This window comes from Oncorhynchus clarkii, chromosome 7 (genome assembly GCF_045791955.1).
Source record: "Oncorhynchus clarkii lewisi isolate Uvic-CL-2024 chromosome 7, UVic_Ocla_1.0, whole genome shotgun sequence".
Classification (NCBI taxonomy): domain Eukaryota; kingdom Metazoa; phylum Chordata; class Actinopteri; order Salmoniformes; family Salmonidae; genus Oncorhynchus; species Oncorhynchus clarkii.
The window spans coordinates 36,009,309-36,023,274 of record NC_092153.1 but is presented as its reverse complement, the minus strand read 5'-3'; the positions used below and the strand labels follow the sequence as shown (position 1 = coordinate 36,023,274).

Genomic DNA, 13,966 nt, shown 5'->3' with positions numbered 1-13,966 from the left:
CTTTGCTGTCTGCGTGTCAACCAGATTGTCTTCCCTAGATTAGATTAGGGCATGTCACTGTCTGTCACTTCCAGGCCCCTTGGCGCTACAGGGGACCTTAATGAGACCAGGCAGCTTTTGTCTTTGGAAGCACAAACGAGAGAGTTTTTTTTCCCTTTAGACTGATTCTTACTTTGCCACCGAAACCTCCAGTGAATCTTCTGCTCATCATTCTCTCTCAATTGTAAAATGACTAATGTTGTCTTGGATCAGTGCTTTAATATCATTTAGGGCTAGTTTCCCAGACTCAGTTTACAGTAAACCTACTTCTGGATAAAACATCTTGCTTCTTGCAATGGGGAGCTAATGCGAGTCCTCAGCTCTCAGTCACGGTTACACATCACTCAAGTATGGTTCACCGAACCAACTCCATTACACCTCCGTTAGACATGCAGTGTGTGCCTCTCTGTTTATTCATGCACCGACAGTCAGTTCCCTACCATCAGTCTTCCTCCCACATCCAGCCTGTCAATAGTGTGGATCTGGCCCTCTCTCCAGCCCCATCTTCCAGTCCTGCCTTCCATCAGACCTGGGTTCAAATACTTTTGAAATCATTTTAAATACTTCAAACGTTTCCCCTAGTCTGCCTGGAGTTCCAGATGGGCGGGGTTTTGACTTTTTCAATTATTCTATTGGTTCCATTGTACCAGGCAAGCCCAATCAAACCCAGCTAAAGTATTTTATGATTTCAAATAGTATTTGAACCTAGGTAATGCTTCTATCCATTAGAATGCCTCTCTATGGTGTCCCTCCCTCCTACACACCCTCTCATTATGCTGGTTACAGAACTTAATTAGGGAGGAATAGAGATGGACAGGGAACAGAAGGAAAGAGAGGGTGGGGCGGGGGACGCAGGGAGGGGGGGGGGGGGGGGTGGAGAGAGAGAGATAGAGAGGGGGAGAGTGAGAGAGAGAGAGAGAGAGAGAGAGAGAGAGAGAGAGAGAGAGAGAGAGAGAGAGAGAGAGATGGGGGAAAATAGATAGGAGTGAGAGAGAAAGGGGGAGCAGAGAGAGAGAGAAAATAGATTTAGAGAATTAGACAAAGAGGCTTCTTGGAAAACTACAGTACGTATACATTTTACAGTTGACTAATGGAACATGAAACCTGTATCACACCCTCTCTCGTTCAGAGAAACAGCCTTTCCCCTACAGGAGATGTATGGTACTACACTTCTCATCGCTGCCTCCTTTCTTACATAATGACTTGTTTTTTTCCCTTCCTAAAAGCCCCCTGCTCTCTCCTTAACGTAACATAATTGCTTATTCTTTCTCTCTAATTTGGTCATTTTGTTTCTTCTCTTAGGTGGTGAATATCAAAAAGAAAATGAAGAAAAAGAAATATGGGAATTCTGGAACGGTGATTATAGCCTACACATTATGAGCGTTAGAACGTTGCGGTCGTCCTTCGCTACTATCCATCCATCCCTCCCCTTTTCTTTCTCCCTCACTCCTCACTCGCCTCCTCTGCACTTTTTCCTCTGGTAATTATGATGCTTTTCTCTGATGGTTATCTGGGCTCTGTTGAAAGGAGCAGTGCTACCAACCATAGACTGTGATTGTCAATGCAGGTTTTTGCTCATTAACTGGTATCTCCTCTTCTCTCGCCTTCCTGCTAATTAAAACTTGTGAAAGATGAAGAACACACATGTCTGTCCGCTTCAGCTGTCTAAAGACATTAGACAATAGTGCCCATCTCTGTCAGAGAAACACGCAGAGCAGAGCTGTGAGTTCTTAGAGCCAGCTAACTAGCTAGTGTACTGTACATTGTTTCGTAACATTGACAGATGGAGGGAGGCTGTCGAGGGAGGAGGGGTGAATAGGTAAAGTAAAGTTAGCAAAGCGATCGAACAAGAGAGGGTGAGAGAGGTTCTTGAACAATGACAACAGCAGAGAAACGTGGGAGGAAGGAGACGGAAGAGAGGAAGAAAGGAATGAAGGAATAAAAAAAGAAAGGAAGGAAGAATATGAAAGTCTCCCCTCACACCCCAGGAGAGATCCGAGAGTGGGAGTAGTGGAGTTAGCATCTCATAGCATGTGGCGGCTAATGTGATATTGGCTCGCTACGAAGACTGATTACAGGGCCCAGATCCCACGTTCCCATCTGCTCTCTCTCTCTCTCTCTCTCTCTCTCTCTCTCTCTCTCTCTCTCCCCCCAGATGGAGCTGTACATACGCATCCCACCCTCTCTCTCGCTTAATGTTGTTCTATCTGTCTCTCGCTTCCTCTCTTTCTCCACTCTCCCCCGTGGTTTCATAGAGTGTAGTAATGAACTCATCAATCATCTACAGTATGTGTCTGTGATGAGAGTAGGTTGCACCCCGCCACATCCCACGTCTTGTTTCAGGATGAGGAGAGTGATGTGCTACTGGATACAGTGGCTCCGTCTAAGTCAACATATGCTACTGGTCTATATGGGCACTAGGGAGTGTGTGTGTGTGTGTGTGTGTGTGTGTGTGTGTGTGTGTGTGTGTGTGTGTGTGTGTGTGTGTGTGTGTGTGTGTGTGTGTGTGTGTGTGTGTGTGTGTGTGTGTGTATTGAGAGGTCTGGATGTGAATGGGTACTGAGGTCTCATGTTTCTGTTTGTGCTTTCTCTCCCAGGTGACCCTCCTCTCCTTTTCAGTGGAATCAGAGTGCACCTTCCTGGATTACATCAAGGGAGGGTGAGTGGGAGGAGAAGGGAACACACACACCACATACAACACACACAACCACATACAGCCACACCCGTTGTTGACAGGTGTATACAAGCGTTTCGCTACACTAGTCTTAACGTCTGCTAACCATATGTATGTGACCAGTAACATTTGAATTGGTTATGCAATCGAGCACACCGCCATGAAATCTCCATAGACAAACCTGACCTTACTGAAGAGTTCATTGACTTTCAATGTGGCACCGTCATATTTCCAGTTAGTTCGTCAAATGACTGCCCTGGTAGAGCTGCCCTGGTCAAATGTAAGTGCTCTTATTGTGAAGTGGAAACGTCTAGGAACAACAATGGCTCAGCCGCGAAGTGGTAGACCACACAAACTCACAGAACAGGAAAACCGAATGCTGAAGCACGTAGTGCATATAAATCGTCTGTCCTCGGCTGCAACACTCACTACCGAGTTCCAAACTGCCCCTGGACTCAACGTCAGCACAATAACTATTAGTTGGGAGCATCATGAAATGGGTTTCCATGGATGAGCAGCCGCATACAAGCCTAAAATCACCATGCGCAATGCCAAGCATTGGCTGGTGCTTGGCAAACTCTCTGCCATTGGACTATGGAGCAGTGAAAACGCGTTTTCTGGAGTGTTGAATTACACAGTCCGACAGATGAATCTGGGTTTGGCGGATGCCAGGAGAACGCTACCTGCACAAATGCATAGTGCCAACTGTAAAGTTTGGTGGAGGAGGCATAATGGTCTGCGGCTGATTTTCATGGTTCGGTCTAGGCCTCTTTGTTCCAGTGAAGGGAAATCTTAATACTACAGCGTATAATGACTCTAGGCGATTTTGTGCTTCCAACTTTGTGGCAACCGTTTTGGGAAGGCCCTTTCCTGTTTCAGCATGACAATGCTCCCGTGCACAAAGCGAGGTCCATACAGAAATGGTTTGTCGAGAACGCCGACTGCGAGCTAGGCCTAATCGCCCAACATCAGTGGCCAACCTCACTAATGCTCTTGTGGCCGAATGGAAGCAAGTCCCTCAGCAATCTTCCAACATCTAGTGGAAAGCCTTCGCAGAAGAGTGGAGGCTGTTATAGCAGCAAAGGGAGGGGACCAACTCCATATGAATGCCCATGATTTTGAAATCCGATGTTCGACAAGCTTTGTTTATGTGGTGTACGTTTATGCACATCCACAGCTTCGTACATCTCCCAGCGCTTATCCCTGACAGGAATTATTCCATGCCTTAATGATTTCCTGTCTTTAAGACATACATCCTAGGCCATATATACTGTACATACATATATATTAATAACCCACAAATAATATCCTTATAGCAATAAACAGCCTGGCATAAATTCCATATCTAAACAGCCTAGTTTCTAAATAACAGATGGCTTACACACGTTGGCGGTATCGACTGTATTATGGTGGGTGAAGTGTCCCTTTAAGTCATCGAGGACAATGCTTTGATCGCAACATCCGTCACAAGGAGAGAGGTGACATTTCAGAGGTTCCAGGGCTTTTCAGATGTAGCAGATTTGACAACTGTGACAGAGCTCACTGACACCCTTCAGCTTTGGTGTGTTGACAGTCGGTAGCCCCCCCCAGCTGGAGGGCTCTAACAAGAGTAATGACACTTCTACTCTACAAGATAAAACATGATCTGACCTCTATTCTCTGGGGAATGAAAGTTGAGACAAATGCAAGGACGAAAAACAGGATGGGTCTAGGAAAAACAAACTATCGATGAAAAGATATTCATCTGATGAAAATGAGACTTATTGAAAGCTAATGTCTATTGAGGCCGTCATCAGAGAGATCAGAATGTTCCCCCTGGCTATGACCAATCCTCGAAAAACCACTTAGCACCATCAGTGACCATTTAGGACCATTAAGCCAACGCAGACACTTGGAATAAAAAGCCCTTAACTTCATAAAAAGGTTCTCTCTCTCTCTCTCTCCATTTTTCTCAATACAATTCAATTCAAAGGGATTTATTGGCATGGGAAACATATGTTCTCTCATTCATTAATTAATTAATTCATTCATTCTATTCACATTGACTGCAATGGCCCGTTCCATTCAGGATCACAATAAAGGACAGGGGGGTAATGAGGTGAGAGGATAAATGGCCCTATATCTCTCCCTTTCTGGTTCTGGTTTATGGCCCCTCTTAGGAGGGAAATGGTTTAAACTACATCAGCCACATCTTGACAGAGAGGAGAAAAGTTTTGAGATATGAGATGACTGGGAAGGAATGGGCGAAGGTGAAAAAAAGGTTGGGGTAAATTCAGGGCGACTGAAAGAAAGGACTATAGATAGAGCAAAGTGCATTGCATATTGATCTGGATCTATACTGACTGGGCAGGGCAATGTGTCAGAAATGGGTTTTACAATTCATTTTGAAATATCATCTAGACTCTAGTGGTAGCGTGGCTGACTCGGGGCCACACATGGACCCTTGCGGCAGGGGTTCAAACCCCGCCTGCGCCCTCAAACTACAACCTACAACCGCAACCCTTTCATTCGTGACATTCTGTTTCAATGAAGAGAAAATACAACAACAACAAAAAAGTTTGCGTGTAAGCAAGTGAGCCTGTGAACTGCCGGAGTGATCTAGGATATTGGTAGTGGGTGTTGTGTGCGAAGGAGATGCTGACAGTGAATTGATTAAGTGCCAGCTCCAATCAAAAGAAGACATTGCAGAACAAAAGCAGCCAGTATAGTGCAACTACTGGGAATAGTTTGAAAACACCTCGAACAGTACTTAGGAACACATCCACACACACACAGCACCCTGGCTTACCTCTCTACGTTGTGAAGAGAACCATCTAAGGAATGGTAGCACTGGATGCAAATGTATTGTACATTACAGAGAATACAGACTGAAGAATGGAAGGCAAGGTTGTACGTACAGTTAGTCAGTCAGGCGGGAAGAAAGGGTGTAGATCTCCATGTTAACCCCAATGCCAGAGCTTCTTACTGGACAAGGGGTCACTTTTGTGAAAAGAGACTGAGGGGAGCTGCTTCCTACTTTCTCTCACTCTGTTTACACACACTGACCTTGACCTATTCTCACACACATGGCCACACACACACACACACAGAGCTGGGGAGGGAGGGAGATCTGAGAAATCTAGCCTGGTTAACCAGACTGATAAGAGAAATTAAGCAATGCCGAGCTCAGTATTCAGTCTGGTTGACCCAGGGAAGGTGCAAATCAGGGGAGCACGGCTCCCCATAACTATTAATAAATACCTGGATCCTAGACGTTTGACCATCATATCTCTCCTCCCTCCATTTCTAACTGTAGTGACCATGTAGTGACCATAATATAGTGGCTATATCCAGAAAAGCCAAAGTTCCAAAGGCTGGGCCTAAAATAGTATATAAGAGATTGTGCAAAACATTTTGAGAGGATTCCTATGTTGAAGATGTAAAAAGTATTTGTTGGTCTGATGTGTGTAACGAGGAGCATCCAGATGCTGGACTTGTTGCATTTATGAAATAGTTTCTTCCAGTTATTGAGAAGCATGCACCTATTAAGAAACGGACTGTTAGAACTGTTAAGGCTCTGTGGATTGATGAGGAATTGAAAAATGTTATGGTTGAGAGAGATGAAGCAAAGGAGTGGCTAATAAGTCTGGCTGCACAGCTGCTTGGCAGACTTACTGCCAATTTAAATAATATGTGACTAAGCTGAACAAAAATAACAATAAATTGTATTATGAAACTAGTAAGTTCAATTATATAAAGTATAATGGAAAAACCTTTTGAGCACTTTAAATTAAATTATGGGCAGAATGACCAATTCAACTTCATTGAATCAGAAGGCTCATTCATCACAAGACCTTTTGATATTGTCAATTATTTTAAAAGACCATTTCATTGGTAAAGTGGGCAAACTCAGACATGAAATGTCAACAACAACCCGCGAGCCATCATATTTATGCATAAAATACCAAATAATGAAAGAAACACATTGTAATTTAGAATTCTGTAAAGTTAGTGTGGGAAATTATTGTTGTCCATCAATAATAAGAAACCACCTGATATTGACAACAGATGGAAAGCGACTGAGGATGGTATTGGACTATATTGCCACTCCTGTTTGTCATATCTTTAATCTGAGCCTGAAGAAAAGTGTTTGTCATCAGACCTGGAGGTAAGCTAAAGTCATTCTGATACCCAAGAATGGTAAAGTACCCTTTTACTAGATCTAACAGCCTACCTATCAGCTTCCTGCCGGCTCTTAGCAAACCTTTGGGGGAAAAAATGGTTTTGACCAAATGCAATGCTATTTTTCTGTGAACAAATTAATAACATACTTTCAGCATGGTTATAGAGACAGGCACTCAACTCACTGACACAAACGACTGATGATTGGATGACAGAAATGTTTAATAAGAATGTGGTGGGAGTTGTACTGTTAGATTTTATTGCAGCCTTTGATATTATTGACCATAATCTGTTTTTGGAAAAACGTATGTGTTATGGCTTTACATTCTCTACAATATCATGTGTTAAGAGCTATCTAGGGTCTTCCTTTTACTGCAGTGGACTAAATCAGGGTCACGCAGAGTGATTCTTGGTAGACTTAAACAAATCTAATTTGAAACAAAAGTATACACCTCACAAATATGGTTATGGGCTTAAAAAAGAAGACACCAGTAGCATGTCAAATATAGAGTTGAAATGTATTCAATTTTGAGTTTGCATCCCAAATATTGTACTTTATATACATCACAGAAGACTGAAATACAGTGGGGTAAAAAGTATTTAGTCAGCCACCAATTGTGCACGTTCTCCCACTTAAAAAGATGAGAGAGGCCTGTAATTTTCATCATAGGTACACTTCAACTATGACAGACAAAATGAGAAAAAAAATCCAGAAAATCACATTGTAGGATTTTTTATGAATTTATTTGCAAATTATGGTGGAAAATAAGTATTTGGTATAACAAAAGTTTATCTCAGTACTTTGTTATATACCCTTTGTTGGCAATGACAGAGGTCAAATGTTTTCTGTAAGTCTTCACAAGGTTTTCACACACTGTTGCTGGTATTTTGGCCCATTCCTCCATGCAGATCTCCTCTAGAGCAGTGATGTTTTGGGGCTGTTGCTGGGCAACACAGACTTTCAACTCCCTCCAAAGATTTTCTATGGGGTTGAGATCTGGAGACTGGCTAGGCCACTCCAGGACCTTGAAATGCTCCTTACGAAGCCACTCCCGGGCGGTGTGTTTGGGATCATTGTCATGCTGAAAGACCCAGCCACGTTTCATCTTCAATGCCCTTGCTGATGGAAGGAGGTTTTCACTCAAAATCTCACGATACATGGCCCCATTCATTCTTTCCTTTACACGGATCAGTCGTCCTGGTCCCTTTGCAGAAAAACAGCCCCAAAGCATGATGTTTCCACCCCCATGCTTCACAGTAGGTATGGTGTTCTTTGGATGCAACTCAGCATTCTTTGTCCTCCAAACACGACGAGTTGAGTTTTTACCAAAAAGTTATATTTTGGTTTCATCTGACCATATGACATTCTCCCAATCTTCTTCTGGATCATCCAAATGCTCTCTAGCAAACTTCAGACGGGCCTGGACATGTACTGGCTTAAGCAGGGGGACACGTCTGGCACTGCAGGATTTGAGTCCATGGTGGCGTAGTGTGTTACTGATGGTAGGCTTTGTTACTTTGGTCCCAGCTCTCTGCAGGTCATTCACTAGGTCCCCCCGTGTGGTTCTGGGATTTTTGCTCACCGTTCTTGTGATCATTTTGACCCCACTGGGTGAGATCTTGCGTGAAGCCCAAGATCGAGGGAGATTATCAGTGGTCTTGTATATCTTCCATTTCCTAATAATTGCTCCCACAGTTGATTTCTTCAAACCAAGCTGCTTACCTATTGCAGATTCAGTCTTCCCAGCCTGGTGCAGGTCTACCATTTTGTTTCTGGTGTCCTTTGACAGCTCTTTGGTCTTGGCCATAGTGGAGTTTGGAGTGTGACTGTTTGAGGTTGTGGACAGGTGTCTTTTATACTGATAACAAGTTCAAACAGGTGCCATTAATACAGGTAACGAGTGGAGGACAGAGGAGCCTCTTAAAGAAGAAGTTACAGGTCTGTGAGAGCCAGAAATCTTGCTTGTTTGTAGGTGACCAAATACTTATTTTCCACCATAATTTGCAAATAAATTCATTAAAAATCCTACAATGTGATTTTCAGGATTTTTTTTTCCTAATTTTGTCTGTCATAGTTGAAGTGTACCTATGATGAAAATTACAGGCCTCTCTCAATATTTTAAGTGGGAGAACTTGCACAATTGGTGGCTGACTAAATACTTTTTTGCCCCACTGTATAACAAAAATGTTCGACATAGAAACACTGGATTTTAGTCGTAAAAAAAATACAATCTTTATTAATAACATTCCACTCATGAGGCCAAATGGGGAGCTTTTGGTCATTAACTGCAGGAAAAAGCTACTGGAAAGTTCTCTAATGTAAAATATGTAAAGTGTGGTATTCCGCAAGGCAGCTGTCTTGGTCTCCATTTTAATAATGATCTACCACTAGCCTTAAACAAAGCATGCGTGTCTATGTATGCTGATGTTTAAAGATTATACACATCAGCAACAACATCCAGTAAAATCACTGCAACCCTAAACAAAGAGTTGCAGTTAGTTTTGGAATTGGTTGCTAGTAATTAACTAGACCTGAACATACAGTATCTAAAACTAAAAGCATTGTATTTAGTACAAATCATTCCCAAGTTCTAGACCTCAGCTGAATCTGGCAATGAATGACGTGGCTGTTGATCAAGTTGAGGAAACTAAACTTCTTGGTGTTACAATAGATTGTAAATGGTCATAGTCAAGACATATTGGTTCAATTGTTGTAAAGATGGGGAGAGGTCTGTCTGTGATAGAGAGATGCTCTGCTTTTTTTTCTCACCACATTCGACCAAAAAAGTCCTGCAGGCTCTGGTTTTATCACATCTTGAATAATATACCTTAGTTCTGACAGACATACATACCCCACCAGACATGCTACCAGGGGTCTCGTCACAGTCCCCAATTCGAAAACAAATTTAAGGCAACACACAATATTGTATAGACCCATAGTTACATGGAATGCCCTTCTATCTCAAATTGCTCAATCAGCTTAAGAAACAAATAAAACAACACCTCACAGCACTACGCCTCTCCCCTATCTGACCTAAATAACTTGGATGTCTATGTAAAGTAATATGTTTTTCCTAAGTGTTTTGTCAGCATAGGACCTTTTTAATTTCTGTATTTATTTTACATTTATGTAGCTCTGTCCTTGAGCTGTTCTTGTCTGTTATTGTTTTATGTTTTGTGTGGACCCCGGGAAGAGTAGCTGGTGGTTTTGCAACGGCTAATAGGGATCCAAATAAAATCCCAAATCTCTCCATCCCTCCCTCTGTCCCGAAATATCAATGTGAATATTTGATTCTTTCTTATTGTTGTATTCTTTCTGGGTTGATCTTTAACGAGGTTATCTGGAGTTTATTCTCTCACTCATATATTAGCGTTGCAGCTAAAGAGCATTTCATCAGTCGGAAAATTGGATTATGGTTATGTTTCTCTTAAGTGCTCCAGCAGCCTAATTGCTTGTTATTCAGCTCAATGTGAGGATGTCATGCACCTCTCGCCCCTTCTCCTCTTCCTAAAGGGAATAAGAATAAGACATTTCAGTCCACACACACACACACACACACACACACACACACACACACACACACACACACACACACACTGATATAGAGTGAATTAATTGCCAGGGTCACTTAAAAAATGATCGTGACTACAATGCAATTAGCAACAATTCCCATATATTACATTTACATTGTGTGTGTCTGTGTGTGTGCATGTGTGTGCTTGTGCATGTATGTGCTTGTGCACGTGTGTGTGTGTGTGTGTGTGTGTGTGTGTGTGTGTGTGTGTGTGTGTGTGTGTGTGTGTGTGTGTGTGTGTGTGTGTGTGTGTGTGTGTGTGTGTGTGTGTGTGTGTGTGTCCAGAGAAAATATCTTTAGTTTGTGCTTTGCGTATAATTATCTGGTGGTCTACCTGTACTTCTCTTGTTGATTTTTCACTCTCTTTTCTATATCCTCATTTCAGGACCCAGATCAATTTCACTGTGGCCATCGATTTCACTGCGTCTAATGGTAAGGGATTCTAAAGACTGTGTGTGTGTGTGAGAGAGAGAATGTGGCGCGCCACTAGGGGGCGATAAAGACCACCGTTACTCAACCCACAAGCAAGCATGCAAGACCTTCCCTCGTCCCCTCTTCGGCAAATCAGATCATGACTCCTGGTTCCTGTTTACAAACAAAGCTCAAACAGGGAGTACCTGTGACGTGCTCTGTAGAAAAAGGGCCTACCGAACCAGAAGCTATGCTGCAGGACTGCTTTGCTAGTGCTGACTGAGGCTCCGCCGATAGCATCGACGAGCTAACCACCTCCATCATCAAGAAATGCATCACCGACATCATCCCCACAGTGAAGATTTACTGCTTCAGCGTTCAAAATCCCTGGATGAACACTGAGGTGCGCATTAAGTTAAAGGAACGAGCTACCGCTCACAGGGCTATCACAGCCAAGCCTGAGGCTACGGCTGATGACACAAACGCATACAAGAAGTCCCGTTACGACCTCCACAAAGCCATCAAACAGGCAAAAGGGCAATATCAGAACATGGTGGAATCCTGTTATTTCCCGGCTCTGACTACCTAGCCATGATCTGCACAACAATGCCTCTCTACCAGCATTTTTTGAATGCTTCAATAACAACACAGATCCCTGCATGAGGGCCCCCGCTGAGGAATGGGTGATCTCTCTCTTCGAGGCTGATGTAAGGTTTTTAAACGGGTCAACACCCTTAAGGTCGCCTCCTGAGTGGCGCAGTGCGTCTAAGGCGACCACTGCATCGCAGTTGCTAGCAGTGCCACTAGAGATCCTGGTTCGAGTCCAGGCTCTGTCGCTGCCGGCCGCAACCGGGAGGCCCATGGGGCGGCGTACAATTGGCCCAGCGTCGTCCGGGGTAGTGGAGGGTTTGGCCAGCAGGGATGTCATTGTCCCATCGCGCTCTAGAGACTCCTGTAGCGGAACGGGTGCATGCATGCTGACACGGTCACCAGGTGTACGGTGTTCCCTCCGACATATTTGTGTGGCTGACTTCCGGGTTAAGCGGGCATTGTGCCAAGAAGCAATGCAGCTTGGTTGGGTCATGTTTGGGGAGGGCGCATTGCTCTTGACCTTCGCCTCTCACAAGTCCGTATGGGAGTGGCAGAATGAGAAAGACTGTAACTACCAATTGGATACCACGAAATTGGAGAGAAAAAGGGGTAAAAATAAAAATATATATATTCATAATAACAAAAAACACTCTTAAGGCCGCAGAGCCAGACGGTATTTTGGGGCGTGTCCTCAGGGCATATGGGCTCCCGTGTGGCACAGCGGTCTAAGGCACTGCACCTCAGTGCTAGAGGCGTCACTACAGAACCTGGTTCGATTCCAGGCTGTAACACAACTGGCCATGATTGGGAGTCCAATAGGGTGGATGCTGTTCATTGACTACAGCTCAGCGTTCAACACCATAGTTCCCTCCAAGCTCGTTACCAAGCTCGGGACCCTGGGACTGACCACCTCCCTCTGCAACTGGATCCTGGACTTCCTGATGAGCCAACACCAGGTGGTAAGAGTAGGCAACAACACCTCCCCCACGCTGACCCTCAACACGAAGGCACCCCAGGTTTGTGAGCTTATCCCCCTCCTGTACTCCCTCTTCAGCCACGACTCCAACTCCATCATCAAGTTTCCAGACGACATGCTGGTGGTAGACCTGATCACCAGCGGCGATGAGAGCCTACAGGGAGAAGGTCAGGGGGTGCTGAGAAGGCCTGGAAAATTGCAAGAGGCTTGCCACCCAAGACATGACTGTTCTCCATGCTCCCGTCCGGCAGGCAGTACCGGTGCATCAAGGCTCAGACAAACAGACTGCTAAACATCCTCTATCCCCTGGCCATATGGCTATTAAATGGCAAACAACTACTGCTCTCCCTCTCCCACAGACAAGCCACACTGACTCTATGTCCATACAGAGGTCTCTACCTACTCAGACACACACACCTTCACTGTCACTCTTACTCACAAACTCATTACTAAGGCCACACTGCTGCTAAAATGATTATTGATTAGATGTATTACTACCACTACATTACTGTTCATTGATTGCCATTAGTATATACTGTATCTATTTATCCTGCTACTGGTCACTATTACTCCTGTTTACATTACCATTAATATATTCCTGCTATCAGTCACTTTTCAGTCCTGTTTACATGTATATCCACCCATCAGGCCTACATTTAAATGGTTTAAACTCTAATCCAGAGCAAATTACAGGAGCAATTAGGGTTAAGTGCCTTGGTTAAGGGCAAATCAACAGATTTTTCACTTAGTCATCTCAGGGATTCAAACCAGCCACTTTTCAGTTACTGGACCAACTCTGTTAACCGCTAAGCTACCTGTCGCCCTACACTACACTCTTGCGCGCACACACACACACACACACAGACACACAGACACACACACACTCTGCTGCCACACTGTTTACTATTATTATTATTTATCCTGCTACCAGTCACTTTCTCCTAATTTCTTCCTATGTATATAAAGGTATCTACCTCAAATACCCCAGTATCCTGCACATTGTATATGTGGTACTGCCACTGACCCTGTATACAGCTTACATTCATATTTTTTTCTTTGTCTTATTTTCTACTTCTCTTGTTTATTTTGTATTATTATTTTCTTATTTGTTATAGTATTTTGATATTGAATTACTGTACTGTTGTGTAGGGCTCGCAAGTTAAGCATTTCACTGTACTTGTACATGTGACAAATAAAACTCGAAACACACACACACGCAAAACCTCCCTATTCCTCCATACTATACGTGTTGCTCTGGGTTTGGGTCGCCTCCTAACTTTCTTCCTGAGTGTCTATGGTCAATACCACCACGCTGTGCCTAAAATGGATGACCACTGTGCCCCATAATAGCACTGCTTCCGAGACCAAATGCCACCCAAAATGGTTGAATACACCCTCCTTACCACAGTCTAAAAGGCCACACTTAAGTTTAAATCACTCCACTTATTTGGAGCCTCTAGCTCAGCAGTTCCTTTTCTATTTCCCACCCTTCCATTAAGCTCCTAGCCTATCAGAGTATTCCTTCCTATTCCTATTCAT

General features: G+C 43.7%; 1 protein-coding gene across 1 annotated transcript in view; it reads left to right on the top strand.

Moving 5' to 3' along the window:
* Positions 1–13,966, top strand: part of LOC139413236 (copine-5) — a 191,594-nt gene that overhangs the window by 154,425 nt on the left and 23,203 nt on the right. Inside the window, exons 12-14 of the mRNA XM_071160376.1 lie at positions 1,342–1,395; positions 2,637–2,698; positions 10,835–10,881. Coding sequence (XP_071016477.1) covers positions 1,342–1,395; positions 2,637–2,698; positions 10,835–10,881 — 163 coding nt within the window. The remainder of the gene's footprint in view (positions 1–1,341; positions 1,396–2,636; positions 2,699–10,834; positions 10,882–13,966) is intronic.